General features: G+C 47.9%; 1 protein-coding gene across 1 annotated transcript in view; it reads left to right on the top strand.

Moving 5' to 3' along the window:
* The window catches only part of LOC310784937 (CUB and sushi domain-containing protein 3-like), a gene marked incomplete at both ends in the record, with an annotated part of 585,231 nt that overhangs the window by 191,301 nt on the left and 378,930 nt on the right, over nucleotides 1–15,000 (top strand). Inside the window, one exon of the mRNA XM_083645959.1 lies at nucleotides 3,093–3,205. Within this exon, the coding sequence (XP_083502085.1) occupies nucleotides 3,093–3,205 (113 nt within the window). The remainder of the gene's footprint in view (nucleotides 1–3,092; nucleotides 3,206–15,000) is intronic.

The following is a 15,000-nucleotide window of genomic DNA, read 5'->3' as shown; positions in this document are numbered from 1 at the left end:
CAGAGAGCTTTAAAAATGTCTCCCGCTCTGACAAGTGCCTCAATTTCATATTCTGATGTACTTCCAAATGACGCATGTACTCTGGCTTTTTATAATAGAAGATGAGAGGTGGAATGTGGGAGAGAAGAGGAGGTTTTGGTAGGTGAGCGCAAATGGACTGAGAATAATCGTTGAAAAGGCCCGTTAAAATGCCAATGCCAAGACACGTACGTTTAATGGCGCCACACTAGTGTGTTGTCCGAGTGCGCAAAGGAGGGGAGGAGGAGAGAAATAGAGAGATGGCAGGCGATGGAGAGAGAGAGGGAGGGAGGTGGAGGGAGGGTAAGAAGAGATATGAAAGAGGTAGTAAGATAAAAGAGGGGACAGAGAGAGGGGAAGATGAATGGAGGAGAGACAAATTTTAAGGAAGGCGAGGGTTACAGAAAAGAGGTAGCTGTGTGAATGCCAGAGACATCGAGAGAGAGAGAGACAGAGAGAGAGAGAGAGAGAGAGAGAGAGAGGGGGGAGATGAGGAGAAGCAAAGATGAGAGGGGGGAAAAAAAAAAAGACAGATTTAGGTGGCTAAATGCCAGAGAGAGAAGAGAGGGCAGCAGAGGGAGAGAGTTAGCTGAATGAATGCCAGGGGAAAGGAAGGGAAGAGTGGATTGAAGGAAGAGGGGGAGGAGGAGAGATGAAAGCAGAAGGGAGGGGGGGAGAGGGGGAGAATGGTCGCTGCAGGACAAGGAAAAAAATGTGTCGCAGCAGCAGCAGCAGCAGCAGCAACAAGGTTTGGCTCTGCTCCATACCTGAAGGAAAAGCTGTTCCTCCCTGCCTCCCTCTCTGCTCCATACCTGAAGGAAAAGCTGTTCCTCCCTGCCTCCCTCTCTGCTCCATACCTGAAGGAAAAGCTGTTCCTCCCTGCCTCCCTCTCTGCTCCATACCTGAAGGAAAAGCTGTTCCTCCCTGCCTCCCTCTCTGCTCCATACCTGAAGGAAAGGCTGTTCCTCCCTGCCTCCCTCTCTGCTCCATACCTGAAGGAAAAGCTGTTCCTCGCTGCCTCCCTCTCTGCGCCATGCCTGAAGGAAAAGCTGTTCCTCCCTGCCTCCCTCTCTGCTCCATACCTGAAGGAAAGGCTGTTCCTCCCTGCCTCCCTCTCTGCTCCATACCTGAAGGAAAGGCTGTTCCTCCCTGCCTCCCTCTCTGCTCCATACCTGAAGGAAAAGCTGTTCCTCCCTGCCTCCCTCTCTGCTCCATACCTGAAGGAAAAGCTGTTCCTCCCTGCCTCCCTCTCTGCTCCATGCCTGAAGGAAAAGCTGTTCCTCCCTGCCTCCCTCTCTGCTCCATACCTGAAGGAAAAGCTGTTCCTCCCTTCCTACCTCCCTCCCTCTTCTCCCGCCTTTACGTCAATGAATCTGTAAAGTATGAAGGCACACAGCTGTCAATCATAACGTTACAGCCCCCTTTTTTATATCATCAAATAACTCATTCAAAACAAACTGATCAGAAAAATGTGCACTTGAACATGCATCAGTGTGATAAGAACTTCCTAAAATTACAGAAACCATCATTGGGGAAAACATTGATTATTATTTTTTATTTTTTTTGGCTCATGTCCCATCCACTAACATGGGGGGGGGGGGTTACTTATACTGCAGCCAGCCACCAGGGGGCGATAGATGTATTGGCTTCCCTTTTGAGGAGCTGCCATGATGTCCATCCTCTATACAGTCGATTCAGCTGACATCAAATTAAATAAATCATTGCAAATAAAATGACATTGTGCTTAGAAAGTGCATGAAGTGCAGGTAGGATGTCACAGAACAAACCCTGGCATATTGTCCCTTCCTACACATGGGGCCTTTCTAGAGGGGCAGGATTTCTTTGCTCCTGTAGGACACGCTGTGCAGAAAAGGGGGCGGGTCAAACAGCGTTAACGCCCAAAAGTGTATGGCGCCATGTGACATGAAGGATTAACATGAGGACTGGCGGTTCCCTGGCATTTGTGTGTGTATCCCTTTAAGACCGTGAACCGCGTGACGCGGTTTCGCAGTCTTAAAGGGATACACACACAAATGAGGGATATACATGCAAATGCTGCATCAGGTATCAATGGGTTAACATGAGGACTGGCAGTTAGGAAATCAAAGAAATAAGGCTTCGTCAGCTTTGTGTCAGCTTGACCGTAGATTGTTGTGAATTACTGAAGTTACCTGAATAGCAGCTAACTGATCTTCATCACAATGTTGAGATTTGACCTCTGTTTTTGCCAAGATTGTTTTTGCATATTTATTCTGACCACTAAGTGTTGTGTAAAGGAATGCAGACGTGTGGAACACATGCCAAAGTCAATGTAGGACTGTCTGACCTCTTTGAATCACAACACATGCTTTGACTGTGTTGAATAAAACATGATTTATATGCAGAACCTTCTTGCATTTTAATGTATAGAATTCTGTTATTCATATATCTGTCTATTTTGGAAAGGTGGTCGGTCTATCTTTGAGTCTCCATTTTTTTACAGACTGACTGGCTTTCTGGGCTATTCTCCAGTACAAGGAGCATGTTCTTAGTCTTAATTAGCTAATGTGTCTGTTAGTATGTTAAGACGTTATGTTCATCTCTAGGATCCTATAGGTTGACAGGCGTTTAAGTCCGTGCCCTAGTCAACATCTGAAGGTGTTTTCCTTGAATATTTAAAGACCCCCTAAAGTGCTGCTGATTCGTGCCATCACGAATCCTGGAGCCAATCACTGTCCAGTATTCAGCAGTTAAAGCCCCAACACATTCTTACTCCCAACTCGTCATATACTGCAGATCAGATATACTGCAGATCAGTCAGGAACCCTTGTCGTCACTTTGTCACAAGTGAGAATGTGTTGAAAGCCTGTGGTGTATGCTGTGATTGGCTAGTTAGGTTCTAGATAACCCTGATTGGTTGCTTTGGATTTTTAATGAGGCAGAAGGAGGGGATGTCATTTTAAGGATTTTAACAAGATATATAAAAAAGAAAATGTGGGAAAACCCATCAGTCACAACATGACTTTAGGGGTCTTTAACATGTCAGTTTGTTAATCTATCAACATGTTAACATGTTAATCTCCCTGTTTCTATAGGTTAACCGGCTTCCAGGTTCCTCCCCCAGTCACCAGCACAGGAAATGTCTTCTCTCTGAGGTTGACGAGTGACTTTGCTGTCTCTGCCCATGGCTTCAAACTCAACTATGAAGGTAAGAAAGTGTAGGTGTAGGTGTTTATGTGTGCATGCATGTGTGAAGGTTGCCCAGTGATTTGACACGTTCTGCACACGACATTGTCTGCACACGACACTGTCTGTCTGCACACGACACTGTCTGCACACGACACTGTCTGCACACGACCCTGTCTGCACACGACACTGTCTGCACACGACACTGTCTGCACATGACACTGTCTGCACACAACTCTGTCTGTCTGCACACGACACTGTCTGCACACGACTGTCTGCACACGACGCTGTCTGCACACGACGCTGTCTGTCTGCACACGACACTGTCTGCACACGACGCTGTCTGCACACGACGCTGTCTGCACACGACACTGTCTGCACACGACACTGTCTGCACACGACTGTCTGCACACGACACTGTCTGCACAGGACGCTGTCTGCACACGACGCTGTCTGCACACGACACTGTCTGCACAGGACGCTGTCTGCACAGGACGCTGTCTGCACACGACACTGTCTGCACAGGACGCTGTCTGCACACGACGCTGTCTGCACACGACACTGTCTGCACACGACGCTGTCTGCACAGGACGCTGTCTGCACACGACACTGTCTGCACACGACACTGTCTGCACACGACGCTGTCTGCACACGACACTGTCTGCACACGACGCTGTCTGCACAGGACGCTGTCTGCACACGACACTGTCTGCACACGACACTGTCTGCACACGACACTGTCTGCACAGGACGCTGTCTGCACACGACGCTGTCTGCACACGACACTGTCTGCACAGGACGCTGTCTGCACAGGACGCTGTCTGCACACGACACTGTCTGCACAGGACGCTGTCTGCACAGGACGCTGTCTGCACACGACACTGTCTGCACAGGACGCTGTCTGCACACGACTGTCTGCACACGACACTGTCTGCACACAACTGGTGCACACGACACTGTCTGCACAGGACGCTGTCTGCACACGACGCTGTCTGCACACGACACTGTCTGCACACGACGCTGTCTGCACAGGACGCTGTCTGCACACGACACTGTCTGCACACGACACTGTCTGCACAGGACGCTGTCTGCACACAACGCTGTCTGCACACGACACTGTCTGCACACGACCCTGTCTGCACAGGACGCTGTCTGCACACGACACTGATTGCACACGACGCTGTCTGCACACAACGGACTAAGAGGGACGCACTAAGAGGGATGGACTAAGAGGGACGGACTAAGAGGGACGCAATAAGAGGGACGCAATTAGAGGGACGCACTAAGAGGGACGCACTAAGAGGGACGCACTAAGAGGGACGGACTAAGAGGGACGGACTAAAAGGGACGTACTAAGAGGGACGCACTTAGAGGGACGCACTAAGAGGGACGCACTAAGAGGGACGCACTAAGAGGGACGGACTAAGAGGGACGCACTAAGAGGGACGCACTAAGAGGGACGCACTAAGAGGGACGTACTAAGAGGGACGTACTAAGAGGGACGTACTAAGAGGGACGGACTAAGAGGGACGGACTAAGAGGGACGCACAAAGAGGGACGCACAAAGAGGGACGCACAAAGAGGGACGCACTAAGAGGGACGCACTAAGAGGGACGGACTAAGAGGGACGCACTAAGAGGGATGCAGTAAAGCCACAGCAAAATGACTGCAGAACTAAGCTGTTAAAAACAAAGGGTTGTATTTTACTCCATTTTGTTGTTGGGGCCATGAATGACTTCAGCATTTTTACAATCAGTATGCGTGTTCACAAGTCCTTTGAAGGGCGCGCGCCTTAGACTCCGAAACTTTTCAAGGAGAAGCACCATTTTCTGAACTCAATCCAAAGTTTTTTGACCCCATCCTCCTCCGTGCAGGAGAGGTCTCACTCCTCCGTGCAGGAGAGGTCTCACTCCTCCGTGCAGGAGAGGTCTCACTCCTCCGTGCAGGAGAGGTCTCACTCCTCCATGCAGGAGAGAGGTCTCACTCCTCCATGCAGGAGAGGTCTCACTCCTCCGTGCAGGAGAGGTCTCACTCCTCCATGCAGGAGAGGTCTCACTCCTCCGTGCAGGAGAGGTCTCACTCCTCCGTGCAGGAGAGGTCTCACTCCTCCGTGCAGGAGAGGTCTCACTCCTCCGTGCAGGAGAGGTCTCACTCCTCCGTGCAGGAGAGAGGTCTCACTCCTCCGTGCAGGAGAGGTCTCACTCCTCCGTGCAGGAGAGGTCTCACTCCTCCGTGCAGGAGAGGTCTCACTCCTCCCTGCAGGAGAGGTCTCACTCCTCCGTGCAGGAGAGGTCTCACTCCTCCGTGCAGGAGAGGTCTCACTCCTCCCTGCAGGAGAGGTCTCACTCCTCCATGCAGGAGAGGTCTCACTCCTCCGTGCAGGAGAGGTCTCACTCCTCCGTGCAGGAGAGGTCTCACTCCTCCCTGCAGGAGAGGTCTCACTAATAAGCGACAAGTACATCCCCTTTTCTGCAAGGCAGGCTGTCAAACTTCCCCAGTCAAGAGAGAAAAGGGCAAGTGCAGAGAGTCTAAGCCAGCATGAGAGCCTATTGAAGCCATGCAAGAGAGTTTTCTGCTGGACTGAAGTCTCTAGGCTGACCACAAGCATACTGTATTGTGTTTTTTTCTTATTCAAATATACTTTTCTTACAGAAGTGCAGAAGTAGCGGTACCATTTCCACAGCTGGTAGCAGAGATATGACCTGAAGCGATGGTTAAAATGAGAAAGCCACCATGTTCCAACAGCGTGTCTGTCTTTCTTTGTGCGTGAAACATCGATTAGATTTAGATGAGCACAACTTTGATGTCCTCAATGAGCTTTTGTTCCAGAGCATCAAGCAGAAGAGCAGAAGACAAGAGGACCAGGGCCACACATCCAGTGTGTGACATTGAGCCACAGTGACAAAACAAACACGCCAACAATGTAGCTGTTTGCTATTCGCTCAGCGCTGCTTTGTGGTGACAGCAGCCTGACAAGGAGACTGAACTTTCTCACCCACATGGTCCAAGGACATACAGGATACACGTGCAGACATACGGTGGAGAATGTGCACATACGTGTGCAGTCATTATCAATGCACGTGAACATACTCAGGAGCAGCAGTGACCATATGTATGATGAGGTAGAAGAGGTACTGTAGTTGTGCTCATTTATTTAGTTCAGTAAGTCCCGTATTCCACTGGGATGCTAATACTGAATAGTAGTGGATCGTGGATTGTTACAGGACACTCGCTGTTAGCAAGGTAGCACAGGTCCAATGTTGTGTAAGAAACTACAATTAGACGAGATAAGAATAAAACGGTTCGCACAACTCCCATTGCATTGGCCACATGTATTAGTATTGGTGTGTGTGTGTGTGTGTGTGTGTGTGTGTGTGTGTGTGTGTGTGTGTGTGTGTGTGTGTGTGTTATCCATTTCAATCTACCTTAAAAACGTTGCAGCTGGTGGTGAGGCAAATCTCTATCAAATGGGGGAATTTATCAAATGAGGCTTCCATTATTTGTGAAGCTTCACAGAGGAGCTAACGACGACAAGGAGGATGCTGCCCAACCAAATGTTTTGCTGAGATATTTATCACATGATTCTGTCAAGCCTGCAAGCTACAGTTGGCTTCCCCATTCATTTGTTAACTTGATAGTTTTGAGGATGCCTTGTAAGTCAGAGGAAGTGTTGTGAAACAAAGATTTATTGTTGGTAGATTTGATTTAATCGAAAGTCCAACAAATTGTTTGAAGTGACTGTGGCTGATTGAACAAGTCAGTAAAACAAATAAAAAATCCAATATTTTATTTTTCAATTTTCAGAACGTAAGAACAAACAAGAACCACAAATAAGCTCAGACACACACACACACACACACACACACACACACACACACACACACACACACACACACACACACACACACACAAAAAGAACATCATCAACATTACAACATTAACTACCAGCCACGTAGGGTATCCATGTGCTGCACAGATTGTTTTATTTATTTATTTTTTGGCATACAATCCCACACGAGGGGAGTCCATGCGAAATCACTTCTACCTCTAACCTCGTCCAGGTAGGCCATAAACAGATCCCAGATAGTTTCAAACTTCCCAAGTGAGTTGGACCTCATGAACCTACACTAAGTCTTTCCATGCGCACAACCGAAATCATGTCCGTCAGCCACAGCTGAAAGGAAGGTGGGGAGGGGGACTTCCACTCCTTCAGAATGAGTCTCTTGGCAACAGTCGTCCCCTGTGTCAAAGACTGCTGCACAGCCGTAGGAAGGAGAAGAGAGGACGATTCCAAGCAGCCGAAGATGGCGAGCTCCAATCAAATCATTTGGCCCAGAATCCAGATAGACGAGGGCAAAAGCAAAAAGCATGGGACAGTGTAACAAGTCAGTCAATTGAATGTATGTTGGTGTGAGTGCCGTTGGGGCTGGTGCGCCTCCATGTGGCTGTGGGGGGCGTTGCGTGTGCCACACACTTGACGGCAGGTGGGGGCACGGCAGCCCAGATGTTGGGGTAACACCGGCAGCCCTCTGGTGTCTCTCGCTCCTCCTCTTAGTTATTCTGTCCCTCCTGGCACAGCTGAGCTGAGCTGCCAGGCCGTCCTACCAGGAGCCAGAGGTTGTAAGTGGTTGGGGTTGATGTTGATGTTGCAGCGCTTCAGGAGCTCCTCTTCTGTCTGCCAGCTGCCTGCTTTGCAGCGCTGAGTTGGCTGGAGAAGACTTGGCGGGGCAGGCGGTGGTCAGGCAGGCGGTGGTCAGGCAGGCGGTGGTCAGGCAGGCGCTGGTCAGGCAGGCGCTGGTCAGGCAGGCGCTGGTCAGGCAGGCGGTGGTCAGGCAGGCGGTGGTCAGGCAGGCAGTGGTCAGGCAGGCAGTGGTCAGGCAGGCGCTGGTCAGGCAGGCGGTGGTCAGGCAGGCGGTGGTCAGGCAGGCGGTGGTCAGGCAGGCGCTGGTCAGGCAGGCGGTGGTCAGGCAGGCGGTGGTCAGGCAGGCGCTGGTCAGGCAGGCGCTGGTCAGGCAGGCGGTGGTCAGGCAGGCGGTGGTCAGGCAGGCGGTGGTCAGGCAGGCGGTGGTCAGGCAGGCGGTGGTCAGGCAGGCGCTGGTCAGGCAGGCGCTGGTCAGGCAGGCGGTGGTCAGGCAGGCGGTGGTCAGGCAGGCGGTGGTCAGGCAGGCGGTGGTCAGGCAGGCGCTGGTCAGGCAGGCGGTGGTCAGGCAGGCGGTGGTCAGGCAGGCGGTGGTCAGGCAGGCGCTGGTCAGGCAGGCGCTGGTCAGGCAGGCGCTGGTCAGGCAGGCGCTGGTCAGGCAGGTGCTGGTCAGGCATGGGGACAGCATGCCCTAACCAGCAGAGATGACGTTTGGCTAGTGCTGCTTCCATGCAGATGGTGTTGGTCATGCAGATAAGTTCTGTATGGGCGATTCGAGCGTCTCAGGATAGGCAGTGTGTGGAAAGCCTCCAGGGTGCTGGTGATGTGCCTGTGTCTGCATGGGGCGCATGTTTCTGCAGGGTGGAGACACACTGCATTGTACACGGCAACCTTGGTGCTCACCTTCACATTTTTACATTTTCAAAAACCCTTCTGGTACGGAGGCTGAGGAGGGCTTTGTGGTTGTTTATTCCACCATCAAGGGAGCAGTCTGGGGAAAGTGTGGAGCCCAGATCAGTTCAGTGGGACAGCATAGCTCTGGAAGCTGGGGGGTGAGGAAGCTTTCTCTGTGAGTTGAGCAACGACTTCACTTTTTTGTATATTGATTTTCAGACTGAAGGACTGATATATGGCACGTTCTGTTGTGGGCTGCATGCTGCATGGACTGTGTGTACTGCACTTTGGCTATTTGGCATGACTTTCTCTTGTATGAGCCTGGATGTTAAATAGACTTCTGTGGGTGCCATGATAGAAGGCATGATGGAGTCTTAGTGAGGGAGAGGCTAAGTACTGACCACAAGGGGGCATGATAGAGTCTTAGTGAGGGAGAGGCTAAGTACTGACCACAAGGGGGCATGATGGAGTCTTAGTGAGGGAGAGGCTAAGTACTGACCACAAGGGGCCATGATGGAGTCTTAGTGAGGGAGAGGCTAAGTACTGACCACAAGGGGCCATGATGGAGTCTTAGTGAGGGAGAGGCTAAGTACTGACCACAAGGGGGCATGATGGAGTCTTAGTGAGGGAGAGCCTAAGTACTGACCACAAGGAGGCATGATGGAGTCTTAGTGAGGGAGAGGCTAAGTACTGACCACAAGGAGGCATGATGGAGTCTTAGTGAGGGAGAGGCTAAGTACTGACCACAAGGAGGCATGATGGAGTCTTAGTGAGGGAGAGGCTAAGTACTGACCACAAGGGGGCATGATGGAGTCTTAGTGAGGGAGAGCCTAAGTACTGACCACAAGGAGGCATGATGGAGTCTTAGTGAGGGAGAGGCTAAGTACTGACCACAAGGGGCCATGATGGAGTCTTAGTGAGGGAGAGGCTAAGTACTGACCACAAGGGGCATGATGGAGTCTTAGTGAGGGAGAGGCTAAGTACTGACCACAAGGGGGCATGATGGAGTCTTAGTGAGGGAGAGGCTAAGTACTGACCACAAGGGGGCATGATGGAGTCTTAGTGAGGGAGAGGCTAAGTACTGACCACAAGGGGCCATGATGGAGTCTTAGTGAGGGAGAGGCTAAGTACTGACCACAAGGAGGCATGATGGAGTCTTAGTGAGGGAGAGGCTAAGTACTGACCACAAGGGGGCATGATGGAGTCTTAGTGAGGGAGAGGCTAAGTACTGACCATGGACAGACTTGCACACTGCGTCCTGGACCACGCTGCAGGGGCTGAAGGAGGGAGAGTGCAGGCATCCCTACATGCAATATGGTTCACTTAGCATACTGCACTAGATGCATCACAACAGTGTAGCCCACACACACACACACACACACACACACTGACTCACTCACTCACACACACACACACACACATTACACCCTGTGGATGTCAAGCCTATGTTTGTCACAGCTGGTTGCTGTTGTAAATGATATGACACGCTGCTAAACTGTCTGTGTGTGCCCCAGGATGTGCCTCTGCCTGGGCATCTGCTGTGTGTGTGGGCGGGTGGGCGGGCGTGTGTGTGTGTGTGTGTGTGTGTGTGTGTGTGTGTGCGGGCGGGTGTGTGTGCGGGCGGGTGTGTGGGTGTGTGTGCAGGCGGGAGTGTGTGTGCGTGTGCGGCCCCAATGCAGTGAGAGGAGAGAGTGTTTGTGTCATTGTCTGTACAGTCTGTGTTTGTTGCTCCCCTTAATGATGATATCACTGCCTTGGTTGAACCCTGCACACATGGCTGTCTGGCTTGTGTGTGTGTGTGTGTGTGTGTGTGTGTGTGTGTGTGTGTGTGTGTGTGTGTGTGTGTGTGTGTGTGTCTGCCTGCAGTTGTCCCAGATTCACTTGGTGGCACAAGTGTTGCCTCGATCCTTGGCCCATGTTCATTTTGTGTGTGTGTGTGTGTGTGTGTGGGACGGGAGGGAGGGAGTTTGTTCTCAGTGAGAGCATCCAGTGGACCTATCTGAACCCTTGCTGCTGATACATACAGCTCTTTGCTTTCTGTGTGTGTGTGTGTGTATGTACAAGAGATGGCCAAACCCACACTTTACATTTGCAAAAAATGTGACATTATGAAAATGCTACAATATGTTGACGGTGGAACAGGTGAGCTTATACATTTCCCTGAAATCCTCTTGTCTAATCTCTTATTGGATTTTTTGGTTTGTTTGTTTGTTTGCAAGCAATGCCTTGTAAAAAAGTTTCCTATACTCAACATCATTCTTGCTTGTATTGCTTGTAAACCGTCTAACTTTCAGACACACACGATCTGCAACAAAAACAGACAGATGTACTGTACACACACAGAGGGACACACATGCACAGTGCAAAAACAAAACAAAAAACAAATTGTTGAGGAAAGAAAAAAAAGGGAGTTCCTTGGATGATCTTACTCCAGGAGGGAAGGTGACGATTGGCAGTGCAAAGGTGTCTGTGCAGTGGTCTGCTTGGCAGGATGCACACGTGAACATGACTTCCTGTCCCTTTGAAGACTGTCAGGTCATATCTAATTCATGAAGCGGCTCATACAGAGTGTGTACGTGTGCATGTGTGAAACCAGAGAGCCATGTATTATTTAACATGATGGCAGAGGCGGTTTGATATGGTGCTGATGAGATGGAATCACAGATGATCACTAGTGCACTTAGACACTCGTGCACGCTCACACTCTCTCACACATACACACACACGCACACTCACATGCACACACACACACACACACACACACACACACACACTCTCACACACACACACACACACACACACACACACACACTCACACTCACACTCACACTCACATGCACACACACACACGCACGCACGCACGCACACACACACACTCACACCCACACACTCACATGCACACACACACACACGCACACACACACACACACACACACACACACACACACACACCCCTACACACCTTCCCTCTCCCTGCTCTTTTCTTCTCTTCTTCAGTCTTCCTCCTCTGTCTTCTCCTCCTAATTCCTCTTCATCCCTCTCCTCATCTGATCTTTATATATATAGGATAGGGCATTACCTTCATCATTGTATTAACAATGTCAACTGAATAGCAACAGTTTTCCATACAGCTCCACAAGGGACCTCTATTCTATTCTGTTTGATGTTAGGCTACTGCTATGTTGAAGGCATCATATGACAAGCATATTGAGCGGCTTTCAGTAACAATAAGAAAAAAGATCTGCACAAGTATCATATTGATTTTATTTGATTTTAAAGGGGGACTGACCCCCCCAGGTTTCTTGCAAAACGGTATTCTACTTGATTTGAAAACTCTGCAGGCAAGATGGCCGTCTATACTCCCTTCTGTACGCTGGCAGAATAAACATCATAACTTGGCCAATAAGTATGTAAGATACAAAATAAAACAAATTGTAATGTCTTTATTTGTTGTAGAATGCAGAGGACATGTAACTGTTTAGTTAACTCGCATTCCACGAATATTGTATTTACTGCGCTGCTCTAAACATAACGTAGTTGGTTCGAGACTGTTCGTCCTGAAACCCACTCGCTTTGCCCCAGAACACAATCGATTTGGGGGTGAAACACGCCAGGATTGGCCAACACCAGTGCCCAGAACTGTCGACAGACACGCTATGGCCCGCCTCCCAGTATTTTCAGTGTATCAGAGATAGAGAACGATAACGATAAATGATCAATATAGCCACGTTATAAAGCCACACAAAAAAGCAGGTTTGAACCCATAGAGGGAACTTATGCTGCTGAAAATGATACAAATGGTACAATGGTAACAGTTTGGTCTCAAATGTGGAAATTTTGACCAGAATTCTTCACACACCACCCCCAAAGTCATATATATTGGTTAAAAGCTGAAAAAAAGTGTGTTGGGTAAGTTACACTTTAAATTGAGCATCATACACCATATGGTGCCCAGCCACACATTGGCTTACAAGACAAAGTAAAACAAAGTCATCGAAGAAAATATACAAGACTGAAAACACAGAATGCATTTTGTCCATCTACAGCTCACCTTCAAATGACATCGCAAACAATGCATTTCAGTATATAGCAGAATCCAATTGATAAATGCCTTCCTTCTTTCTCATAACATACCATACAGTACAGAGTCACCAGTCTGCAACGTTCGTCGGCTGAGGCGCGGATTTTCCCTTCATGTAGTACAGAGTCAGTGTCAGAGTCAAAGTCATGCTTTCTAAACAGTAGGGATGTCACAATATATCGTCCCACAATATATCGCGATATCAGAACGTGACAATATGTATCGTTGAGATGAAATCTCATATCGCGAGAAAAAGAAGCTGAACATGGTGGCACTGATCTGCATCTGATTGCATGCTCGCTCTCCTTTTCATTGCTTTGTTTGAACAGACGAGGGACATTACAGACACGGAGGATGAAAATGGTGAAATGACTCAAATTAGCGTGGAGGATGCCCCCTCAACTTACAAATCGATCGCAAAAAAATATTGTTAAAATATCGTATCGTATCATTATCGTGAACCCAATATCGTGTATTGTATCGTATCATGAACTGAGTTTATCGTGACACCCCTACTAAACAGGTATAAAATAATCAGATTAATGACTTTAACTTGAGTCGTTTTGGAGGGGGACTCATCTTTTCCATAGCGTACAGTTTGTTGGCAGCACAACACGTTAGAAGCAGCTTGTAAGCATGTAACTGTCATGAAGCAGGCGTGCTTTTGTTCTTGATCCTGCGAGAGGCATCCACGGGTAAAGCATGTGGGAACCAGAACATATACTTGTTAGTGCTGCAAACACACAGCTCCCAGAAGCAATCATTTCCTTCAGAACATGGACCAGAGAACATGTGATTGGACCTAGAACACGCTACCATGCAGCTAACAAGTCAGGAGAGATTTCATCTCTCTCCTGTAATCCCCATGCAGCCCCTTCTTCTCTGCTTTCCTTTCTTCTCCTCTCCTCTGTTTATCTCCCCCGCTCTCTTCCATCTGCTCTCTGATAGAATAAACTTTATTTATGTAACGCTTGTCATCTGCTCTCTGATAGAATAAACTTTATTTATGTAACGCCTATCATCTGCTCTCTGATAGAATAAACTTTATTTATGTAACGCATATCATCTGCTCTCTGATAGAATAAACTTTATTTATCTAACGCTTATCATCTGCTCTCTGATAGAATAAACTTTATTTATCTAACGCTTATCATCTGCTCTCTGATAGAATAAACTTTATTTATCTAACGCTTATTATCTGCTCTCTGATAGAATACACTTTATTTATGTAACGCCTATCATCTGCTCTCTGATAGAATAAACTTTATTTATGTAACGCTTATCATCTGCTCTCTGATAGAATAAACTTTATTTATGTAACGCCTATCATCTGCTCTCTGATAGAATAAACTTTATTTATGTAACGCATATCATCTGCTCTCTGATAGAATAAACTTTATTTATCTAACGCTTATCATCTGCTCTCTGATAGAATACACTTTATTTATGTAACGCTTATCTGCCCTCTGATAGAATAAACTTTATTTATGTAACGCTTATCATCTGCTCTCTGATAGAATACACTTTATTTATGTAACGCTTATCATCTGCTCTCTGATAGAATACACTTTATTTATGTAACGCTTATCATCTGCTCTCTGATAGAATACACTTTATTTATGTAACGCTTATCTGCCCTCTGATAGAATAAACTTTATTTATGTAACGCTTATCATCTGCTCTCTGATAGAATAAACTTTATTTATGTAACGCTTATCATCTGCTCTCTGATAGAATACACTTTATTTATGTAACGCTTATCATCTACTCTCTGATAGAATACACTTTATTTATGTAACGCTTATCATCTGCTCTCTGATAGAATACACTTTATTGATGTAACGCTTGTCATCTGCTCTCTGATAGAATACACTTTATTTATGTAACGCTTATCATCTGCTCTCTGATAGAATACACTTTATTGATGTAACGCTTGTCATCTGCTCTCTGATAGAATACACTTTATTTATGTAACGCTTATCATCTGCTCTCTGATAGAATACACTTTATTTATGTAACGCCTATCATCTGCTCTCTGATAGAATAAACTTTATTGATGTAACGCCTATCATTCTCTGATTTATTTATTTTTTAACTCATTGAGTGCCATGGACGAGTATGTTCGTCATTTCGTTTAGTAACGTAGAGTGCCAAGGACGAGTATGTTCGTCAATTGCGTTTTTTGACGGTGGGACGTGGATCA

The sequence above is a fragment of the Poromitra crassiceps genome (assembly GCF_964638095.1).
Source record: "Poromitra crassiceps genome assembly, chromosome: 11".
Lineage (NCBI taxonomy): Eukaryota > Metazoa > Chordata > Actinopteri > Beryciformes > Melamphaidae > Poromitra > Poromitra crassiceps.
Note: the sequence above shows the minus strand (reverse complement) of the source record. Positions and strands in the feature narration are given on the sequence as shown.